Here is a 25,197-nt window from a genome sequence, read left to right on the forward strand (position 1 = left end):
ATACTATGATGTGGTCACAAAGGAACTGAATGCCAAAAATAATTTTGATATCATATACTTGGATTTCAGGAAAGATTTTAAGACTGCTATACAAATTGGAGAGGTGTGGCATTAAGGGTAAGTTGCTGCAATGGATAAAGGGATGGTTGAGTAGGAGAAGACAGAGAGTGTTAATCAGTGGACACTGCTCTTCGTTGTCAAATGTTATTAGTGGAGTTCCCCAGGGTTCATTGTTGGGCCCATTGTTGTTTTGTATATTTATCACTGATATTGACGAAGGTATATCAGGTTTAATGTTCAGGTTTGCAGATATTACAAAAGTTGGCAGAGTTGCTAACAATAGTAAAGACAGTATGCTACTCCAACTGAATCTAGATAACTTGAGCAAATGGGCTGAGAAGTGACAACTGAAGTTTGATATTGACAAATGCAAAGTACTGCATATGGGTAGCAATAACCCAAGAGAAACGTACCCACTGTGTGGTACTACACTCAGGAAAGTGGAAAGTGAAAGAGACCTGTGGGTAATTGTGCAGTCAAATATGAAGTTCACTGAGCAGTGCAGACAGGCTGCTAGGGCAAGTCATGGAGTCTTGTCAATGATATATAGGAATTTTGCTAGCAGGGACAGGGAGGTGATTATCCCATTATGCACGGGAATGGTCAGGCCACACCTTGAGTACTGTGTACAGGTCTGGAGGCCTTATTTTAGGAAGGATGTAGTGTTTCTAGAACGAGTACAAAGAAGGGCAACAAGATTGGTGAGGGGAACAAAGGAGTGCCCTTACCAAGAAAGGCTTAAGTTCTGCAAACTGCAGTGCCTGGAGAGTAAGCACCTGCAAGGTGATCTGATTGAGGTGTATAAGGCCTTGAATGAGATGAGCAAGCTGAATGCTGATGGGATTCTTCCTCTTGCTCAGATTAAGAACTTGAGGGGGGCATAGATTCAAATTGAGGAAAGGCAGTTGTAGAATAGATGTGCAGAAATTTGCCTTTAGCCAGTGGGTAGTTGATAGTTGGAACAGACTTCCATCTTTTGTTGTGGAAGTTGATAGCCTAAATAAATTTAAGGCTGAAAGCAAGCTTATGCTGCATACGCTTGCTTTCTTGCATCATATGCCTCTACAAATGCTAATTTTGTGTGCATGTTGTAGTCCCAGGCAGTGGTATAGCAGTTCAGCTGACAGGAGGCAAAATTGGAATAAAAAAATAGATACCCCTGCCCCATATAAAACTAACAGCCCAGAGTGTAAAAAAAATCAGTTGGAGGAAAGTGAAAAGTATGAGTGAAGAAATAAAGTTAGTGCTCTGGTTATCTGGGAGTGCAATTTCACAGACACGATAGTAAATAATAATAATGATGATGATAAAAAATTTTATTTATGCACATAAAAACAAAATCTTCCACCCCACACCTTTGGAACATATCTTTCATGCAATATATGCCAAATGCACATCATCAGTACTTACCTACAGAGGATGATTAGTCCCAAGGGTTAACATCTGGTGAGTATGGGAATGGCACACCCATGGATCCTGAGCTGGGTATCATCATTCTTCTCTTTTTGGTGATGGTCTTTTACTTCTGGCTCTTGTTTTTTCTCTTTCCCACTCACTCACTCAGGGTAACTCAGAATTTTTTTTTTTTGGCTGGTGCAGCAAAAGCCTCAGGCTTTCTTGCACCTTATGGCTAATAATAATAATAGTTCTAAGAATATAGCTACAGCAAACAACAAACAAAACTTCCTCTTTTAACCAGAGATAATGAAAATACAGATTCCCAAAACATCTAGCTTTGTGTTTCTTAGTTTTTTTTATATTTCTTGAATATTTATGGTCTTATGTTACTTTATTAAAGCTTAAGTTATTATGCTTTCTCAACACAGCATAGTGTGTTGATTCCTAAGATTAACAGTTCTTGCATTTTACATCATGTCTGAATTCTTTTTATTTTTTTTTTTTTTTTGTGATCCAGTATTAAACATGCATTTCACACTTTTTTCTTCATCCACTTTTCAAGATTGTCTAGGGAGCATAAATATAAAATGGTTCAGTTTAACCCCCTAGTTCTGTCTCCTCCACCAGCAAAAAATATGCTGCCCTTGTTCATTTTATGGTGTATGTATTTTAGCTCTTTAATCAGGTATTATCAAATACTACTGTTGAAATTTTTGCTGATTGTCATTCTTCATGCTGTTCATTCTGCTGGATGTCCTGACCTCACAAAAAAGGAATAGGTAAAGATATGGAACCAGTTTGTTTTTTTTTTATGTATTTAATTGCATTTAAGAATTGTTCTGCTTTTGTTATTCCATTGCATATCTAGCCTGCAGGCATATTCACCATTAGCAGCAATCTGCTCTCTCTTTCACTTAAATTGTTTAATCTGCTTTTTGCATCTTTATATATTCTCTAGTTTCTTGTTCAAATAATATAATACCAAATAAATACAGCTCTTCTCTAAATGTCATTGGAATTCAGACATCATTATTAAATGCTTAACTTGTCAGCTTTTTATTGGAGATATTCTTGCCAGCATAAAACTAAAAATATTATTTAATTATGCCTAGTTCAAAAGTGAATAATTCCCAATCAGTCTTCATATAGTTACCAATGCACTTCATATAGTTAACAATTCACCTGAGTTGGTCAGGATAGTAATGAATTTTTCTGCCTCCCTTTCAGGCTCTCCAGAAAAATCATATATATGAGGCTGTGCTATCCCAAAGCATGGCTTGATTTTTTTTATTCATTTCAGAATCCAGCAAATTTATGTTCAACTTCTCCATGACCCTCCATCAATTTCTTGTATATCTATCACACTGGATCCTCTATGAGCATCCATAAACTTTTGAGAAATGGAAGTCTGAAGGAATGAGATCCTGCTTATGTTGTGGAAGAGCACAGTTCACTGCAGTGTTGGGCTTGCTTCTCTCATCTCCAAATTTGTGTGAAGAGTGTGTTCTGTGACATTACTTGTATAATTATGTTCATGTGTTTTATTTTCATGTAATTTAAGTTAATATATTATCCCAAAGAGTTCTACTTACTTATTCTTGTCATGTTTTCATTTCAGTTTAAAAATCTAGAGGTTCCTGTGACGTCTGAGTTAGCACAAAATCTCAAAGATCGTGAGGCAGTATGTAAAATTCTTTCTTAATCGTAAAAAAATTTTAAATTAAAAAAAAAGAGAGAGATAAGATCGTTACACTAAGAGGAGGAGGAGGAATTCTGTCAATAATTGTTAATCCCTTTTTAAAATGTTATTATTGTTATTATTGTCTGAACGATTATATATATATTGTATTTTTTATTATTATTTTATTTCTTTTACATGTTGAGAGAAGAGCATTATGTGGTTATTCATAAAGAATTAATGTGTTGAATAACACTAATTAAACCATATAAAGTGAATTTTGTTGTGTACAGACAATTATAGTTTATTTTAACTAAGCTAAAGCTGCTATAGCACAAGTTCTTAGCAAGTGATGTTTATGTGTTGAGCATTGAATCCTGTCATCAGGCCCACTCAAGAAAGGATGAGAGCTGGAGTAATTCATATGGGGGGGGTGATCCATCTCTGTTACAAATTGTTCCAGCTTTTCATACCTTCTTGACACTGAGTCTGATGATGATTTTTGTCTTTCAATCTTTTTTTTTTTTTTTTTATCTTTTTATGTAAACCCCAAACACGAGAGGTATTAGAACTTATAGTACTTAGTACTGTGCTTGGGTTGAAGGTTGAGAAGATGAAAGAAGATATTTGTTGACATTGGACTTGAACTTCTGTAGACTGTAATTTTCAGGAAATATGTACAAAGGAAGGTTGTTCCAGAAAACAGCAGTTGAATGAATAAACGAGGAAGATGAAAAGTTGGTTCTGTGAGTTTGAAGTTGAACAGTAAATGGATGTTGGCTGGTGGCTGCACGTGTTCAGACTGTTTTGAAAGAGAGAACGGGAATTATAGAAGGCAATTCAGAAGAACAGTGCCCATGGAAGTATCTGTAGAAGAGACATGCAGCAGAAACAGTACATCTATGAGACAGTGAGTGGAGAAACTCTGTTAGAGATGAATCATTAATTAACCTAACTGTCCTCTTCTGAATGGAATCTAGAAGCCTGAGAGAGGTTTTGGAGCCACCATCTCAGATGTGGGAACAATATTCCATGTAGGGCAGATTTGCAATTTGTACAGAGTGAATAGCTGTATGGAAGAAAGGTAATGCTGAGAGCGAAAGAGAAAACCAAGTTTTTTAGATGCAGAGGAAGCAATATTTGTAATGTGCTTGTGCCAAGAGAGATTAGAAGTCAGGGTAATCCCAAAAAGAGAGATATCATTTTGCTTAGAAATCAGAGTGTCACCAAAGATAAGCATAGGAGCAGAAGAATCCTTTTTGCAAGATATAAGACAAGACTGAGTTTTAGAAGGGTTGAAATCAACTAAGTTGTCTTTGCCCCACTGGAGAATTACCTGAAGATCGGAATTTAAGGAATTGGTAGCAGATTTTCGAGAAGTTGAAGCTGATTGAGCAGAACAAGGTTTCTCAAAATGGAAAGTGGAATGCAATGTGCTGTCATCAGCAAAACTATGGATAGGATTTCCAGTCAGAGGAAGGTCATTAATATACAAGAGGAAAAGAGTGGGGGAAAGAACTGAACCTTGGGGGACATCAGCATTAGTGGAGAAGTTAGAAGACAGAGAGCCATCTACCATCATCCTCAGTGAGCGATCAGAGAGAAAACTGGATAACCAATTAAAAAAAACAGTTGGCAAACCATAAGATGGAAGCTTGTTTAGAAGACCTTTATGCCAAACACGATCGAAAGCCTTTGAGATGTCAAGAGCAACTACTTGTGTTTCACTGAACCTTTTCATTCAATTAGTCCATGAATGGGTAACATAAGCTAGAATATCACCAGTGGATCGACACTGGCGGAATCCATACTGGCGATCATTGATTAGACGGAAGGTTTCTAGGTAGTTTAAGAGTTGGCTGTTAATTGATTTTTCCATTACTTTAGAAAGAGTAGAAGTAATTGCAATGGGACGATAATTGGATGGGAGGGATTTGTCACCCTTTTTAGGATGTGGCTGGATGTGAGCAAATTTCCAAGAAGGAAAAACACGTTTGGAATAAGAAAGTGAAAAAAGGCGGCAAAGAATAGGAGTAAGTTCGGGGGCGCAGTTTTTGAGAACAAGTGGAGCTTTCGGGACCTTTCTTAGCATCAAGATTCGTCAAAATCCTTCCGACATCCTTTTGACGGAAGACCACAGGAAGCGTTGAATGGAGCGTGTTGGGAATGGTGGGAGGTGTTTTACCAAGATCATTAATACATGAGTTGGAAGAAAAATGGGGTGCTAGCAGGTCAGCTTTATCCTTGGCTGAAGTGACAACAGAACCATCTGGTTTGGACAGAGGTGGGAGCAGAGATGAGCAAAAGTTGCAGCCAATAGCTTTGGCAAGAAACCAAAATGCTCGGCTACCATTAGGACAAGAAGCAAGTTTTCTACTCTTAGCCTGTTCAAACTCTAGTTTAGACTGATTAATAACTGCTTTACAATTGTTGCGAGCTTTGGTGTAGGCAGGAAATGAAACCAAAGAATTAGAAACAAGCCAATTACGATATGCAATGTTCTTCTCTTGAACAGCCTTAGCACATTTATTGGAAAACCAAGGTTTAGATAAAGGATGAGATTTTAAAGTGGAGTGTGGGATAAAGGATTTCATTTCTGCAAGAATAATTTCACTGACACGATCTGAGCAAACATTGACATCAGAAGTTTTGAAAGAGTATTCCGACCAAGGAAAAGAAGAAAAGAAATCTTGCAGGTCATCCCATTTTGCATTCTTGTAATGCCAAACAACACGAGGTTGGGAATAGCCATGAGGTAAAGGCTCGATTTGAGAAGAGACAATCACCAAGTTGTGATCTGAAGTGCCTAAAGGACCTCTCACTTCGACCATGTACTTAGAAGGGTCATTTTTTGTGAGAAAAAGATCAAGCGTGTTGGCTGTATGGTTAGGATTGTTCAGTATTCTTATAGGTAAATGAACAATCTGTGCAAGGTCATTAGTAATTGCAAAAGCCTCAGCATCTCAACCAGCTGGGTCGGTGTAACTAGAAAACAGAAGCCAGCTGGAGTTGTGAACATTAAAATCACCAGGGAAAATTACCTCACTGTTAGGAAAGTTCGACTGGAGAATGTCAAGTTGCAAAGAAAGGAAGGCAATGAGCTCCAAGTGATTAGTGGAGTTGGGAGAGTGGTAGAGACAACAGATGAATTTTACACAATGAGGTAGAGAGATTTTAAGCCAGAGAAGATCGAAGAGAGGAGATTCAAAATTGCCAAGTCTCTGAAAGGGAATATCAGAATGGACATATGCACATGTACCACCTTTGAGGCGAAAGGAATCATACAGCGAATAATTTGGGCATCTGAGATGAGCAGTAGTTGAATCAACCGATAACTGAGATTCTGTTAAAAAAGTACATGGGGTTTAGCAGACTGCAAGTGGAAATGGACATCATTGAGATTAGAATTGTGATCACGTATATTTGTGAAATGAATTAGGAAGTGTTTGGGAAGTTTAGATCTTTTCGCAGATAAGCTTGCTCTATTAGTTTGACAATTCATGGTGTATTCAATAGTAAAAAAAAGTGGGTGGGATATGCTGTATGAATGGTATGGCGTACACATGGTAAGAATATACCCAGATCCTTGACATAATGTCTAGGGCTGTACCCTCGAAATGTATGGAATATTGGATCTCACCACGATGTTCATCATAACCTCAAAGTCATCAATCATACTGCATGATGGAATAGATGGGGAAGGGTTGACCGGAACTTAGCTCTAGAGACTAAACATGGGTTCCACCACTTCAAGCCTCCAATAAGCAAAGTGGTGGTATTGCACTGGTTGATGAGTGTCATCTACCACCTAGTACTGCCTGGTAACATAGAGGGGCAGCATTCCTCCATGTGGTGTGGGCGCCACACCTCGACCCCTGCTTACGTTGGTTCTCACCTGGATGGTCACCCACCACTTACTTATGCATGGAGGTTATACCCAGGATTACTAACAGTCCCACCATCGTGAAGGTGCAAGCAGAGGAGTTGGCTGTCACAGACCGTCTGGACTTCGCCGAAATTGTGTCCATTTGACTTGAGTGTCACCCGAATATCAGTTCCATCAGCGTTTTAGACTCCCAGTTGCAAGTACAGCTTGTCTGGCATATCTGAGAGAATGTCTGTAACAACCTCAAGGACCAAAATTTGTTCCCGATGAGGATTCAACATGGAATTCAAAAATGTCATAAGTTATTAAATAGTTGTATTGTGTGGAAGTTATGGCTTGCTTATAACTGTAACCCTTGGTAAAGGTGGAATTGTGTAATATAAATAATATAATAATGACAATAAAACAGAATACTCATACTATTTCTATTCCCACACAGTAAGTGCCTCCGTAGCCAGGTGGGAAGGAGCAGCAGTGCGTAGCACAATCTTCTTGATTAGATCGGGGTTCGAGCCCGTCACCACCAAATACGGAGGACGTGGAAAGGTCAGAGAATGACCACCGCATATTCACGAAGCAATATGGCCTTAGTTGCTAATGCTCCTAAAAACCAAATAACAACAACAACCCACACAGTAATAATGCAATCATGCTTTGAACTTAGCCAGAGTCACTGCCTCTGCCACATTAGTTGGCATCTTCGATGATCCACTACTCATATACAAACTTCAGCTCTTCCCCAGTTCTGACCCCCCCCCCAAACTAGAAATTTTCCTGAATCCTTAATCCCTTCTTAGTACCTCATTTAAGTAAAATACTCTCTTTACAAATAAATTTTACCTTCCAACTAAAACTGGCCATGCCGAAAAAAGTTTTCCCTCCGTAAGCCTTGCAGAGTTGATTAATCCCAAAATTAATCCACATGGCTTTCCATCTGAATTAAAATTCCTCGTTTCATGTCCTGAAAGAATTGCAGACAATTTTTTCTAAGAGGTAGGACATACATAATCAGTGGTGTACTTGGGGTATAGGCAGGGAAATCTATCCCATGTGACAGCCAGGGGGGACAATGCTGTTGGGAGAGTTGAAATACCAGTACAGGTTTTCAAACCAAATTAAAAATTTGCCAAGCTAAGAAAAAAAAAATTTAGCCCTCAAGCTGACATGCCCTTGTTAGTAACATGACCTGGCATACATTGTATTTTGTCCACAATGCATTTTTCAAAATATAACTCTTGCATTTGAAAGAATTGTTTTTTTTTAGATTTTTTTCAAAATGATATTTTATTTCCTTTAACAATGACTCACAGTGGTAATTTGTTATTATAACATTTTTTATTATCTGTTAAAAAAATTACCATTATTAATTGAAGTACTATCTTCAGAATTACATTTATCACAAAAAACATCGCTATGATATTTCCTGCAAGAAAATTTAATATAAGAATCACATTTAATGGCAGAGAGTTTGTGAAGAATGAAGGGCTCTGTGTTGAGTGATAGAACATAGAATTTTTTAATACATATATTTGTATGAGTATGTACACCTTTCTGCCCCAAGTACTCCTGAAAAATCACTGTTTGTGTTTGTAATAATATTTATAGGACCTTGCCAATACTGCTGTTCAGAGGAAAGAGACTTTGGATAATATATGTATATTATGATTTTGATATTTTGCTGAAAATGCCCATATGAAACAAAATTGACCCAGTGGATTCCAACAAAGAAAAATGAAGATGGCAAGAGAAAAAGTGGCTCAGGAGATACCCCCCAACTCCACATTTGTATACTCTGTGCCACGGTACAAAGTTTGAAAAGGCCACAGATAGTGTGAGTTTTAGTGTTGGTCTGTGTAGAGTAGGGTTGTGTTGTTCCTCTGACCATTTAGCCACAGAGCCCGTAGTGGGACCCCATGTTGCCTGGCCTCTGCCCCGGGAAGGCAGACCGGGTGTAGTAGGCATTAGAAACATCTCTGGTGGGGGCAAACCCTGGATGATACCTGAACTTGCCAAGGAGGGCTCTAGGGAAAAAAAAAACACTCTGTAAAATGAACAAGGGAGCAGGGGGAGACAGATGAAGAGGAGAGGAACAGGTGAAGATAAAGAAGATATATGATAGGAAGTTAAAGGGATAGAGAGGCACCCCTGTGGAAAGAACCCATCCTCCATGGGAGGGCCTGTCAGGAGCTGGAAATGATTTTGGCAATAGAGTCCATCAGGCAAAAAAGTTAGGATGGGAGGTGGGGAAGGGAGACAGATTGTAGGGGATTAAAATCAGAGGGACAGGATGCCCTGTGTGGTGGGGAGGAGATCACATTGTGTACAAAGCAGGTCAGAAAATTCCACGTCATACCTCAGAAGAGGAGGACATTTTGTCGGTGGGTCTGAAGTCTTGAAAATATTCGGCCTGATGAATCCAAAAGGCAAATGCAAGAAACATCTTCACAAAAGGATTCAAATGAGAGAGAGCAAGGATTGGAGGATAGCAATTCATCTTCTAAAAGCAGTGAAATTGATGAAGGGGAAGGCGATGCCAGCAAAAGTCCACACCAACAGAAGGAAGACTGATGAAGAAAAGAAGATGGATAGCATTTCAATTTATTCTTAAGTTACTGCTTGGCCAATCCCGATTCCAAGTGACTTGAGGGTTAATCTTATTAAGAGACGAAGTGAACCCTTTCAGTGCAGTTCAAAGACAAGGAGAGAAATCCAAAGGGACAGCTTACCACTGCATGGTTCTATAAGGTGCTGCAAAATTGTGAGAAAGTTTTGAAAACATGGATGGTTTACTCTTAGTCAAAAGTAAGGTTGTTTTGTTTTTGCTGCAGGCTGTTTGCTCTTGATGACAAAGGAATTGGAACATCCAGCATTATCACTGGGTTTCAAGTATAGTGGAAGCTAAACCCACAGGTTTCTGAGCACAGCATCTTTCATGTCTGGAGATGGGAGCATGGTTGAAGCTTCAAAAAACCATTGATAAAATCCATCAAGCAGAAAAAGAAATGGAGGAATATTTTGCTTCGCCTCTTGGACATGGCCTTGTTTCTGGCTCACCTTTTCGTAGTCACAGAGAACAATGTCATCAGCAAACAAAGGAAATTGTATGTATTTGTTGAGTTGCTCTCAAATTATGATCCAGTTTTGAAAGAACATTTTGTAAGGATTAAGCATTCTATTCCATGTGGAAGGAGGGTGACTTTGTATTTATCTCCAAAGATTTAGAATGAGTTTATTTGTCTTTTAGGGAATTACGTTAAGGAGAAAATAGTGGCTGATATCAAGAAAGTAAAGTATTTTGGTATTCTTTTTTGACAGCACTTCTCATGTGTTCCACATTGATCAGATGTGTGAAGTGATTAGATACATCCATATTGAATGTGACTATGTTGAATTAAAGGAAACATTCCTGGACTTCTTCCCTATTGCCAGAAAACTGCTGCTGCTGCTGGGCTCACAAAAGATACCTTGAAACAACTGGAGAGAGATGAACTGGACTTAAACCTGTGCTGTGGTCAAGGATATGACAACACTGCAACTGTGGCTGGGATTCATGGTGGTTTTCAGTCAAACATCAGAGAGATAATTCCAAGGCTTTGTTTGTGCCTTGTGCAAATCAGTCTCTGAACTTTTACAGAATGCACTAATTCAGAAGCATTCCTTCATATGAGACTTTTTTTTTTGGAACCTTGGAGAGAGTCTATTCCTTCTTTTTCAGTCTCACTTCGTCTATGGGAAAAGCTGATGGAGAATGTAGGCATGATAGTCAAAAGACTTTCCCAGATAAGCTGTAGTGCTCATTATGACACTGTGAACCCAGTGAAGGCAAATTTTGAAAAGCTTACCTCAACTCTTGAAGTACTGTGCGAGCCCAAAGAAAATGTGGGCACAAGAGGATCAGCTCAAATTTTGCTATTTGCTATATGTGATTTTTTTTTTTTTTTGGGTTATCTTTCTTTCTGGAGTGAAGTCCTGGAAGAAATTGTTCTGGCACAAAAGTATTTGCAAACAGTTGAAATCAGCCTTAAAAACTTAAAAAGTGCATCATTAAGCTTCAAGCCCTAAAACTATTTCTTGAAGATCAGTGCAATGAAATTGTGGAGGGAAGGTGGAGAGTAAACCTCTGAAAGAGGATGCCAGGAGAAATGGCAAAGGACACTGGTCTCACATTGCCAGAGGAAGTAAAAAAGGGCTATGTTTGAATGTCCTGATCACTTTCATCAAGAATTGGAGATTTATTCTAAAGAAATGGATCAGATGCTGTCAGTCTTCACTGTTATTCAGCCAAACGTTTTGGTTATTGCAATAGAAAAAGAACTGGCCATGATCTAGCCAAAAAGGATGTCTTTGTGTGTGCTAGGTGCAGAGAGTCTGAAGAAATTAGGTGGCAACTCAGCATTTTGATGTGCACCTATGAGAGTTTGAGGTGTAGGGAACTCTCAGGTGCCTAACGGAAAACTCTTTGTTTGCTTCTGAGCTGGACAGGTATTTGGAACGAACGGAGGGGTGAAATGAGGGCGTTTTTTTTTTTTTTTTTTTTTGGCTGATGCTGTATAAGCTTGCTTTCTTGCATCATATGCCTCTACTAATACTAATGCTAATGTGTAAGGATTATTCCATCAATATCCCAGAAAATAGCAACCATCACTTTCTCTGCACTTGCAGAATCACAGAACTTTTTGGGTGGTGATGATTGAGTGCTTCCATTGGGCAGACTCATGTTTCATTTCTGGATTGCAGAGTGGAACCCATGTTTCTGGACAGGTATCCAGTGAGCATTGCTGAAATGACAACGAAGGATTTAGAACACCACGTTGGCTTACTTGATACAGTAGTGGCAGGCTTTAAGAGGATTGATGCCAATTTTGAAAGTTCTACAGTGGGTAAAATACTATAAAATGGTATAGCATGCTACAGAGAAATCTTTCGTAAAAGGAAGCATTAGTCAATGAGGCAAACTTATCTGTTGTCTTATTTTAAGAAAGTGCCACAGTCACCCCAACCTTCAATAGCAAGTAGCCCTACCATTCTACAGCCATCAACAGCAAGTAGTCCTACCATTCAACAGCCATCAACATGTTTAATGTTGATGGCATTCATTTAATGCTCAAATGACGAAGTTTCACTATCTCCTTCAGCCTTCCTTCCATAATTACTTCTTCTAAAATGTTCATTTGTCAGTCACCATAAGCAAAGGATGAAAACATTTTAAGGTTAGCAATACAGTACTGTAGCATTTTTTATTTATTTATTTTTACTTTTGCATCAATTTTTTAGGCCTAGGTCTATTGCGAGAAACAAACGAATATCAAATTTTGCTTTAAATGGGAAAAATCTGTAACAGATTTTCCCCATTTAAAGCAAAATTTGATATTCTTTTGGTTGTAACTAACAAAACTGTTACTAGTTTTGTTAGTTACAACCTGTCAGTACTGGACCATAGCCAGGTGGGCAGGAGCAGCAGTGCATAGCACATGCTTCTTGATTAGACCGGGGTTCGAGCCCGTGAACACCAAATAAGGAGGATGCGGAAAGGTCAGGGAATGACCACTGCATATCCCCAGAGCAATATGGCCTTAGTTGCTAATGCTCCCAAAAACCAAATAACAAACAAACAAACAACAGTACTGGACAATATGGGGACGAGGTTATCCCCGCGTTGGAAAAAATTATGCAGCTCCAGCAACTGCTAAGTTTTTGCTGTTTTCTTGACTTAACTGTCATATTAAGTTATTTTCCAGAAGTAGCTTTCTAGTCCTAGTCACGCTACTCAGTTTATTTTGAATTTAGATAGATATTTTATAGGTTACTATTTAGAATCTTGTACTGGTAAAAACTCACCGCCATTGTTGTAGTATATTATATTGAAACGGAATAGGGCAACATATATCTTAAACTTGACAGTGTAAGGTGTAGCATAAAACTAAATAGATAATACGTAGCATTGTATTAGGAAACTGTTAGCTTAGTATAATATTGTCAATTTTCAATTAAATTTATTAATCTCATTAATTTTTATTGTTCATTAAATTGTATTTAAATGGAAATCATGTTCCAGACTAGAGCAGCAAAGCAGTGAGCACAAATCAGCGGAGGTGATGTGGCTTGGAGGAGAACTGAAGGCGGCGATTCTCTATCACATTGCAGTAAAAAAAAAAAAATGTGCAAAATGTGAAATGTTTGCAGACTTTTCTGGAACAGGCCATGATCTAGCCAAAAAGGATGTCTTTGTGTGTGCTAGGTGCAGAGAGTCTGAAGAAATTAGGTGGCAACTCAGCATTTTGATGTGCACCTATGAGAGTTTGAGGTGTAGGGAACTCTCAGGTGCCTAACGGAAAACTCTTTGTTTGCTTCTGAGCTGGACAGGTATTTGGAACGAACGGAGGGGTGAAATGAGGGCGTTTTTTTTTTTTTTTTTTTTTTGGCTGATGCTGTATAAGCTTGCTTTCTTGCATCATATGCCTCTACTAATACTAATGCTAATGTGTAAGGATTATTCCATCAATATCCCAGAAAATAGCAACCATCACTTTCTCTGCACTTGCAGAATCACAGAACTTTTTGGGTGGTGATGATTGAGTGCTTCCATTGGGCAGACTCATGTTTCATTTCTGGATTGCAGAGTGGAACCCATGTTTCGTCCATTGTGACATTCAAGGGAAAGAAAGATACATTCACTGCAGTACCATCTCAAGTAAGCATTGCTTCAAACAAGTTGACACAATTGTCTTTTTTGTGTCTTCTTGATGAGTGAAGGACACCATTTTAAAAATTATACACTTAGTATACTGTTTAGAGTGCTGCAATCAATGTGCCATACTGTATTGTGCTGCGATCTTCTTTAAACATTCAGAATTAATTGGCAGTTAGGCTAAAAACAGTCCCACACATATACTTTGATTATTTTTTGAGAAATAAATTTGGAGAACTTATAACTTGAATGCACCTCATATATTATCATTAATTCAACTTTATGACAATTAAAAATATTTTTAATTGCCAAACTAAAAACAGTAGTTCTAAAATTTGTCAAATATATATTAAATCATTGTACGTGTTGGGCATAGCCCCTTTCTGTATATTTGCTGATAGCAAACTGGTTTGCCAGTAGCACATCAATCTGAAATTTTGCATGTATATATTAATGTAATGCTAATCCACAAAAGGGAATTAGCCATATCTTATAATCATTATTCGTTACACTGGTATAAACAATATTTGCATGCTGAAAACTATATGTGCAGTTTTTTTTCCTACCTGATGGAATTACAAAAGCCATTGTCCTTGTTTTTTTTACTACGCATCAGAATTTTCAAAAAATGGCATTACAGTATTTGCCGTGTGGGCCCTGATTGTATTTTCATTACATTCCATGCAATCTATGGCATAATAGCATTTGCCGTAGATTGTATTTTCTAGTATTGAAAGATGTAAAGATGTGTTTTAATTGTTAATTTATCATTAATTTGTTATTATTATTGTAACGTATTTTCTTCAGATAATGTCACATCAGTGGTTTGTCAACATGTATTTTCTAGTATTGAAAGATGTAAAGATGTGTTTTAATTGTTAATTTATCATTAATTTGTTATTATTATTGTAACGTATTTTCTTCAGATAATGTCACATCAGTGGTTTGTCAACAGTCACGATTCCTGCTGCTACACCTGTGGAAATTTTACACCACGAAATCAAAGGCAAAGAATCACTGATTTACATGAAAGCATATAATGCTTATTTTTATGTTAAAATTAGTGACTAAAACAAATCATGGACCCCCAAATTATTATGACAGAGAAAAGAAGTAAATTCCTTTTTTATTCTCAAGGAGGGATCTCTTCTATTCTGTACATTGATAAATGATTATCAGTGCACTAGATGTTATATATGGTCTTTTGGAATGAAGATTCTTCTATGACAGGATTAAAAGCAGTTGTGGTGCACATTTGAACACATTGCCTTCAATTCTGGTAGTGCATTCCATGCACTTAAGGGGAAGACAGAGAGTGGTAATCAATGGGTACTGCTCTACATGGACTAATGTTATTAGTGGTGTCCTTCAGGGTTCGGTGTTGGGGCCATTGTTGTTTTGAATATTTATCAGTGATATTGATAAAGGTATATCAAGCTTAATGCCAAAGTTTGCAGATGATAGAGAACGGTTGGCAGGGTTCTTAATAACAGTAATTACAGTATGCTGTTGCAACAGGGTCTTGAAAAGTTGGGTCGGTGGCTCAGAAGTGGCAACTGAAGTTTAACATTGACGAATGCAAAGTACTGCATATGGGTAGCACTAACACCAGAGAAATGTATGAACTCAGTGGTGTTACACTCAGGGTAGTGGAGAATGAAAAGAGACCTGGGGGTAATTATGCTGCCAGATTAGGTCATGTGGTCTTGTCAATGATATACAGAAATTTTGCAAGCAGGGATAAGGAGGTGATTATCTCCTTGTATAAGGCAATGGTCAGGCCACACCTTGAGTACTGCGTACAGGTGTGGACGCCTCATTTTAGGATGGATGTAGAGTTGCTAGAACGAGTACGGAGGAGGGCAACAAGACTGGTGAAGGGAACAAGAGGGTGCTCTTATGAAGAAAGGCATAAGTTCTGCAAATTGCAGCTTCTGGAGACTAGGTGCAATGCTGATGGGATTCTTCCTCTTGTGCAGGTTACAAACCTGATGTGGGGGCATAGATTCAAATTGAGGAAAGACAGTTGTAGAACAGATGTGCAGAAGTTTGCCTTTAGCCAGTGGGTAGTCGATTGCTAGAACCAACTTCCATCTGTTGTTGTGGAAGTCGATAGCTTAAATAAATTCAAGGCAGAATTAGACAAACATTTGGAATGAATGGATCAGTGAAATGGGATGTGGTGTTTTTTTTTTTTTTTTTGGCTGATGCTGTATAAGCTTGCTTTCTTGCACATGTGCCTCTACTAATGCTTGAAGGAAGCTTACAACAGTTTTAAATTCTAGCTAGAAAAGTTGAAATGTTTGTAGCCATCATAGTCAGTTTGTCACCAGTTTAGAGTACCAGACATATTTCATAGACTACAGTTAAGTTGCACAAAATTCTTTACTTTCTGTGTGATAAGACAGGATTAAAACTGATCATTACATTAGAAAGTCATAGCCAAAAAGAATTAATCTTGCACAAAGAGGCACAAATGCCATCAGTGAGCGTGTTTCTCCAAGCAAAGTGTTTCTGCCGTGGTAACATATAAAACTGGGACTAATGAAACACAGTTAAGGTTATAGATAAACCTGAAAATTGCATTGTTTCAAATTTTCATGAAAAAAAAATTATGCTAAACTCCAGCTAGTGATAGCAAATCAGAGCCACTGCAAGTGATAATTTCACAATATCTGTATCTCAGAAAAAAATAGGGGCTTGATTAACATTTGTGAAAAACATTTTAGGCATTTATAAATCAATGGACTACAAGAAGGTTATTAACAACTTGCTTACTAGTTTCAGAAAACTAGGGGTTTATTTTCAGCACATCCATCCTGAATACTATAGACAGAACTTTAGTTCAGTCTAAAGTGAATGAAGAGCAAGATTGTTAGTTATTACTAGTAACAACAGTCTTTTATAATTATATTTTTAAGATAAAACTTGATTAACAAGCTTCCACAATTGGTTAACGGACAATTTCCAAAAATTTTCTTCACTCACATTGTTGGCTATTGCTACAAATTGGTATTTTGCTAAATTGCCATTAGGTAATTCTCACTATGTAAAAGCTGAAATTATATTCAATATGCCTTAGTTCTTAAATTTGACATAATGGCCACAATACAAGGCCACTATTTTATTGTGTTAAATTCGATAAAGTGCAAGTGATATTAGTGCAAGGAAGCAACAGTGTTTTACTGCACTGGCAAAAGGGGGGGGAAGTAGATAACAAAATACAAATTATGTACTTCCCTCCTCACATAGGTAACTGTCAGTCTCAATTACCTGCAAAGGTAACTTGTTTCAGCGATCAATGACTCACTGGCTTAAATTGCCGATAGGTATTTTTATTTTTTTCTTCCTATAGGCGCACCGACTTGTGCACATGCTCACACACACACACAGAAAAACACTTTTATTAAAATTACTGAGGCCAATCACTGTTGGCTATATAAAGCAATTCCTCATAATCCATAACTTTATAGTAATATCTTGTGCCTATTTAGAGCTGCACGTTTCCAGTCATTTATGAATACCTGGGTGAGTTTTCTATTTTATTTTTTGCACTTGTGAACTTAACTGAATAAGACTGAGATGATCTTATTCTGATCATGTGAAATGAAAGTCTTCACAACAGCCAAGTCCAAAGAAAGGCAGACAAATTCTTTCTAATACGAAGAATTGTGCATCAGAAATTTGTCTCACCAAGCAAAACTATGAATTAATTTCTAAAAATTGTTCTGCACTGTGAGAAGATTTAAAACAAAAGCATATGAAATTGTTATTTTGAAATAGGTTCCCCGTTTTGATAATGCCAATGCCTTTGCTCACTCTGAATTTGGGCAAAAATTAGATGTTTGTAACCCCACCCCATTTTCTATATACTTCAAATGTAGCATGTGATGTTGCCTTTTTTCAAAAAGTGAAATTAGTACACAGTTCAAGAACAGTCACACATGTCATGTTAAGTTCCTTAAATTCCACATATAAGGAACATATATATGGAATTTAACAACTATCTTAAAAAGCAAACACAAACTAAGAAAGAACCAGGAAAGCAGTGAAATTGGAGGAAATGAAAGCAGCTGAAGTATTAAATGCAAAAAGGATGGGAAAAATTGCAGTTCTTATTAAGCTGAGAGATGCAAAGAAAGAAAAAAAGGCTTAAGCATTTGTATCAGATAAACTTTTGGATGAGGCTAATAAAGTAAAAAAAGCACTGCAGAAGAATTTTGAAGGAGTTAAGAAAGCTAGTGAAGTAGCCGGAGAAAATAAAAGGGCTGTTGATGGGGGCTGCAAAATAAACTGGAAAAAATATATATATGTAATTATGTACCAGGTACATAATGAATTGCTGCCGCTCTACTCTGAGACTGATAATGTCACAATGGCAGCTGTTAAAAATGTCTTTGTTATTATTATTATTATTATTAGCTTTATGGTGCAAGAAAGCCTGTGTCTCATGCTACACCAGCCAAAAAAAAAAAAAAAATTCTGAATTATCGAGAGTGAGAGTGTACAAAGGACTGACCAAGAAAGAGAAGAATGATGATATCCAGCTCAGGACCCTGGGTGTGCCAAGCCCATACTCACCAGATGTGAGCCCCTGGGGTTAACTACAGGAACTCATTATGAAACTAAAATTATGTATAAAGTTGCCATTTCGCGTATATGTTCATGAAGACATGTTGTATTATAATTCCAATACCGAATTATTTTAGGAAATTGTCTTTTCACCGATCCCCCATTTCCTTTTCGATAATGAGCAGTAAATTGTGCAAGAGTTATATCTTTTAATGTTTCGCCCCGTTATTCATATTTATCAAAAATACTATCTTTCCATATATCCAAAGACTCACTATCAACTTGTTGTTCATCCAATTCAGCTTTTGATTTACGTAATTTCTGACACTCATGTGGCCATACTGTTGGCACGTATTCAATTGCTCTTAAAGGACACGAACATTAGGTATCGTAATAAATACTGTGCTGCCTCTTGTGAACTCATCTCCACAGAATTCAATACATCTACACTTAATGCTCGTGTTAGATCAGTTATATCCATATCAGGATATTCTTCTTGTAGCTCTATAATTTTCCTTTGCAAGTTGCTTATTCCTCTGTTAGTTTTATTCACATATTCAACTACATATGCTGCACATGAATATTCTTCTATGACAAATTGTAAATCCAAATTAGATTTGAGCATTCCTAAAATCCAAGGATTGTAATTATTCATAAATTTCTATTCTATCTTGCATTTAAGAAATACATGTGGTCGTTTGATACCAGCCCTCAAAATATGTAGATATTCTTCTGATTGGCACTGATCTGATTTAAGGAATTCTTCGAAATTAACATAATTATCCAATTCTTAATGAGTCGTGCATTTTACAATATTTTTTGCGATAAGCTAATCTTCAGTTGTCATCTGTGGCCATCGGTATCAATATATGAGTTTGCGACATTGGCCAAAAAGGTGCTTCAAATCAACATTCACGTCGGTTTGCATTATTATTTTTATAACAGGTAAAAGTATGTTTATGTTTCTGTAAATTTGAATAATGTGAAGTTTTCTCTATAGAACATAATGCATCTATCATTTGGATTGCTTCTTCCATCTCACCTTCTTTTTCTTCTAATGGTGCAGAGTGTGCATTGTTCATCCATAGTAAAGTATATGGCACATAATTACGGGGTCTTCATTTATTAATGTAGCTCTTTCCATGTAAAGTAGATCCATAACTTCATTAGTTGTAATTTCTCGTTTATATCTGAATTTGTATAACATACGTAGTAATACAGGCCATGTTGGTTCACATGCACTCAACATCAAGAAATTGTAGGTTTTCTTAATTGACGAATCATGGCAAACGCATCTCGTTTACATTGACTCCAGTAATATGCTGAATTGGGAATTGATTTTAGAAATGCCAAGTTAGATTTTAATGACTTGTTTATAAATTCTTTTGATTCCAATATAGAATGAGTAATGTTAGCTGTTATTCCTGCTTATTTAAATGCAATTTGCAAATTTTCTGCGATACGCATTCACATAATTTTCATTGCCATATATAGCAAATGTTGGGGAGTTACTGCACGACGATCAGATCTACGAATTTCACCGATGCCATCATAAAAGGAGTAATTTTCAATCCATTTTTAAATTTTCATGCATGTCCCAAATATATAGCTGGAAAAGAAAGTTCTTCTGCATGTATATCAGATATGAAACTTGTTGGAGATGATTTCTAACCCTGTGCTATACACAAATATTTATCTTCAGACCATAATAATGTTTGTTATTGAATTATCAATAATTCATCATCATTGTTGGTAGGTTCCACAATTTCATCTGAATGTCCCTGTTCACTATCATCATTTGTTTCCAAAAAATCATCACTCACCTTTATTCCATAGAATTTATACAAAGGTGAATTTATCAAATACCATAATCATATTTTCACTATTTTCTTCCACACACATCCTTGTAGATATGATGATTTGTGTATGAATCGTCATCTAATTCTCTAGGTAATTTATGAACCATTGTATAACCCCAGGGGCTTTCATCTGGTGAATATGGGCTTGGCACAGCCAGGGTCCTGAGCTGGATATCATCATTCTTCTCTTTCGTTACTTTTATCTCTCTCTCTCTCTCTCTCTCTCTCAGGGTAACTCGGGGATTTTTTTTTTTTTTTTTTTTTTGGCTGGTGCACCATAAGGCCTCAGGCCTCCTTGCACCATGTAGCTAATAATAATAATAATTTATGTTAGCTGGTACATTTATTACTTGTCCAATGATCCCATATTGTCCATGTTCATAACATAAATGGCAAATTTGCATAAAGGATAATTGTGGTGATATCAAATGCTCAGTTACAACATCCAGTGGAGGCAAATGAGTAGGATATGTTGAATATATGAATCCATTTGAAGTGGCCATAGTTGGTATCCATCCCTCTTTTAATGAAGTATGACATGTATTGCATGTCATGAATGTACTTATTTCTTGTAAATGAAATTCATTTTAAAATAATTCGTATGAAGTTGTTGGAAATGGTTTCAAATCTAATCGAAACCATAAATGATCACAAACATTGCAACTAAATTCAAATGGGTTTTTGTACACTAGTTTTTCAAGCGCACTATAGGGATGTAATCAGGTATCTCATTATTAGCCATTTCTAATTTCACTTTTTTACGTGCATGATATTCCTTCATTTGTTCTGCTTGAGTTTTAGATTCCTGATAAGTATCAGGCATAGTAGATCTCTGTGGTTGACAGGTATCAGGCATAGTAGAACTCTGTGGTTGAATTTCATTATGATTCGGAATACTTTGAATTTCTAATTTCCTTTTCTTCCATTCACGATATTCCTGCATTATTTCAGCTCGAGTTTTTTTGGGTGCAGTTTGAGAACTCCCAGGCATAAAGAAACACTCTTGTTGAATTTCATCTGAATTCACATTTCTGTCCAACTTCCCTTTCTTTCTTTCACGATATTCCTTCAAATGCTGGACTGTAGAATTTGGCACAGTCACTTGCATATTAATCATTATGCTGATATAGCGGTATAACGTAGCACGTCACTGCAACTTGTTGTATCACTGCACTTGTTGCGTACAATCGAGTTTTCTTGGGCACATGCATTGTACTTTTTGCATCACTGCACGCAACAAGTACAATGAATGCACATTGGGTTTCGTGATGATTTCTGGGTAATGTAACGCTTTTTTCCAAATAACAGCAGTAAAAACATTTTTAACATCAAAAAGGAATTACCTCATTATACTTCAAATAAATAACATTTCCCCGGTAGAAACACTATTGTTACTTATTCTGAGTGGGTACCACCGCCAAGGTGGCTGTTTCAGGGCTATTTTCAGGGCTCTTATACCATCAGGTACCCTGATGGTATAAGAGCCAACAACCCAGTTGTGAATTAATTGCACAATATGAGAGATGCCAAGTGGGGTGTATTTCTACGACACAATATGTTATTTAATGTTGCTTATTCAGCCTTTGATCTGGATTCGCTCAGTGGCATCCCCCCTCCCTCCCCCTTTTTTTAAAGAAGGTTTGCATATATAGATGTATATTTATATTTGGGCCCTTTAAAAAACATTTGTCATCACATTCCAAATTTCATAAAAATCAGAGAAATAGAAATCTTGCAATTAATATATTTTTTTAACCCATACCATTTGTGTCTAAAATAGAAATTCATACATTAAATGTAGTTGTAATGGACGATTGTTAGCTTTACACGACCTTGCCTTGTCTACATATATATTTTTTGTAATATTTGTGAAAAGTGGTATCACATGTGATGAGATACATATGAGGTGCATCAACAAAGTTCCTGAACTGGTGCTGTTGCATTCATATTTGATTAATTTGAAAATAAATGGAAATAGTATAGTTTAGTTCAAACTTCTTCCAACAGATGGTCATACAAAGATTAACATTAGCATTAGTAGAGGCGTGGCGCCTCCGTAGCCAGGTGGGCAGGAGCAGCAGTGCATAGCACACGCTTCTTGATTAGACCAGGGTTTGAGCCCGTGACCACCAAATACGGAGGATGCGGAAAGGTCAAGGAATGACCACCGCATATCCCCGGAGCAGTATGGCCTTATTTGTTAATGCTTCTAAAAAAAAAAAAAAAAATTAGTAGAGGCATATGACGCAAGAAAGCAGTTTGTACAGCATCAGCCGAAAAAAATTCCATTTCACCCACAAATTTTTTCTACAACTGTCTTTCATAAATTTGAATTATGTCCCCTCAGGCGATTAATCTGAGCAAGAGGAAGACTTCCGTCAGCATTGAGCTTGCTCAAACCAATCAAGGCCCTATACATCTCTATCAGATCATCTTGCAGGTGCCTAGTCTCCAGATACTGAAATTTTCAGAACTTAAGCCTTTCTTCATAGGAGCAACCTTTTGTTCCATTAACCAATCTCGTTGTCTTTCTCTGTACTCATTCCAGCAACTCTACATCCTTCCTAAAATGAGACCTCTGGACCTGTATACAGTTTATTATTATTATTAGTCATATGGTACAAGGAAGCCTGAGGCTTATGCTGCACCAGCCAAAAAAAAAAAAATTCTCGAGTTACCCTGAGAAAGAGGGAGAGAGAGAGAAGTAGAAAGGAATCACCAAGAAAGAGAATGATGCAGAGTGCCTCCGTAGCCAGGTGGGAAGGAGCAGCAGTGTGTAGCACACGCTTCTTGATTAGACTGGGATTCGAGCCCGTCACTACCAAATACGGAGGATGCGGAAAGGTCAGGGAATGACCACCGCATATCCCGGAGCAATATGGCCTTAGTTGCTAATGCTCCTAAATAACAAACAAACAACAACAACAAGTTTGCCAAGCCCATACTCACCAGATGTGAGCCCCGGGGGTTAATATTGTCAGGCCTAAACGTGACCTGACCATAGCCTTACACAAGGGGATAATCACCTCCTTATCCCTGCTAGAAAAATTCCTGTATATCATTGACAAAACTCCATGAGCTACTCTTGCAGATTGTCTGCACTGCTCAGAAAACTTCATATCTGATTGCACAATTCCTCCTGGGTCTTTTTCATTCTCTGCTACCCATATGCATTACTTTATTTGTTAATGTTAAACTTCAGTTGCCACCTCTCTGCCCATCTGCTCAATTTTTCAAGATCCTGTTGCAACAGCGCACTGTCATTAGTGTCATTAACATCTCTGCCAACCTTCATATCGTCTGCAAATTTGGACATTAAACCTGATACATCTTCATCAATTTCATTAATAAGTACAGCAAACACCAATACCCTGGGGGACTCCACTAATAACATTAGTCCACAAAGAGCAGTGTCGAACTCTTTATTGCATACAATTGATTACCACTTTATTGCGGGCGCCTCCATAGCCAGGTGGGCAAGAGCAGCAGTGCGTAGCACACGCTTCTTGATTAGACCGGGGTTCGAGCCCATGACCACCAAATACGGAGGATACAGAAAGGTCTGGGAATGACCACCATATATCCCTGGAGCAATATGGCCTTAGTTGCTAATGCTCCTAAAAACCAAATAACAAACAAACAACAACAACAACCACTTTATTGCATACAGTTGATTACATTGATTACCACACTGTCTTCTGCCATTCAACCATCCCTTTATCCATAGCAGCAATTTGCCCTTCCCTGGAGCAATATGGCCTTAGTTGCTAATGCTCCTAAAAACCAAATAACAAACAAACAACAACAACAACCACTTTATTGCATACAGTTGATTACATTGATTACCACACTGTCTTCTGCCATTCAACCATCCCTTTATCCACAGCAGCAATTTGCCCTTAATGCCATACTGCTCCAATTTGTACAGCAGTCTTCCATCGGTATCAAAAACTTTCCTGAAATCCAAGTATATGATATCAAAATTATTTTTTGCATCCAGTTCCTTTGTGACTACATCATAGTGTCCAATCAAAATGATCAGACAAGACTTCCCTTTAACAGACCCATGTTGTGTCTGGACTATAACTGCAGTCTTGTCTAGATGATCCTGCAGTGCTTCTTTAACCACTGCCTCCATTAATTTACCTGGAACAAGTTAAACCAACATATCTGTAATTAGTCATGTCACCCTTTGATCCTCCTTTGTGAATGGGGGATACATTTGCACATCTCCAGTCTGTGGGTACCTCCCCTGATTCCAAGGATGCTCTCATAATTATGGTTAAGGGTTTTCTTACTTCCTTTGCTGCTTCCTTTAATATAACTGGATAGATCCCATCCACCCCAGGTGCTTTTCTTATGTTCAATTTCGACAATCTCTCCTCCACTTTGCTCTCAGTTATTACAAAATCATTTAGCTCCCTGCTCGAGTTTGATAAGCTTCTGGCCTCCACTTCCCTACAGACTTCAACATGTGTGAATGTAGAAGCAAAATACTCATTGTTTGTCAACTACCTGAGCAAGATCATTGATATCAAGTGGACCAATCTGATTCATCCCCTTCCTTTTAGAGTTTACGTAAATAAAGAACTCTTTGCTGTTTTTCTTTGCATCTTTTGCCAAAGGATTTTCATAATCTGCCTTCACCGTCATTTGTGACTTGATTAGCGACTAGCTTATATCTACCATTGGCTTCTGTGTCACCTGATAGTTCATATGCATCCCAAGCATTTTTCTTCTCTGCCACAAGTCTCATTATTTCATCTGACATCCATTTGACTGCAAATTTGGAGACGATACCTTCATATCGTCTCCAAAACAATATTTCTTAGTTGGTATGAAAAGCATAGTAGCTTCCAAGATTAATTCTTTGAATGCTTTCCATTTAGAATTTACTGTCGGTAACATCATCAGTTTGTTCCACTGTATAGAATTTAAAAACTACATGAGACCACCGTAGTCACCTTTACGAAAGCAAAAACCTTTCCCTTTACCCCTTTATCTTTAAATAAATTCCACACTGTGATCTCTGCCACCTAGTGGTTCCTTTATCTGC

The 25,197-nt window shown here is 37.5% G+C and overlaps 1 protein-coding gene across 5 annotated transcripts in view; it reads left to right on the forward strand.

The window, feature by feature from the left end:
• Positions 1 to 25,197, forward strand: part of Upf2 (UPF2 regulator of nonsense mediated mRNA decay) — a 695,457-nt gene that overhangs the window by 593,617 nt on the left and 76,643 nt on the right. For 4 of the 5 annotated variants that reach the window (XR_016547840.1, XM_090387842.1, XM_090387844.1 and 1 more), the window contains exon 38: positions 3,077 to 3,139. Coding sequence is in view for 3 of the 5 variants with exons in the window: in XM_090387842.1 (XP_090243968.1) it covers positions 3,077 to 3,139 (63 nt within the window). In the remaining 2 variants the exon portion in view is untranslated. Of the gene's footprint in view, positions 1 to 3,076; positions 3,141 to 25,197 lie in introns of those variants that run through there. The other variant, XR_016547841.1, reaches the window with a different exon arrangement.

Source organism: Mastigoproctus giganteus, chromosome 13 (genome assembly GCF_048544385.1).
Source record: "Mastigoproctus giganteus isolate SK-2022 chromosome 13, ASM4854438v1, whole genome shotgun sequence".
In the NCBI taxonomy this organism is placed as follows: Eukaryota; Metazoa; Arthropoda; class Arachnida; order Uropygi; family Thelyphonidae; genus Mastigoproctus; species Mastigoproctus giganteus.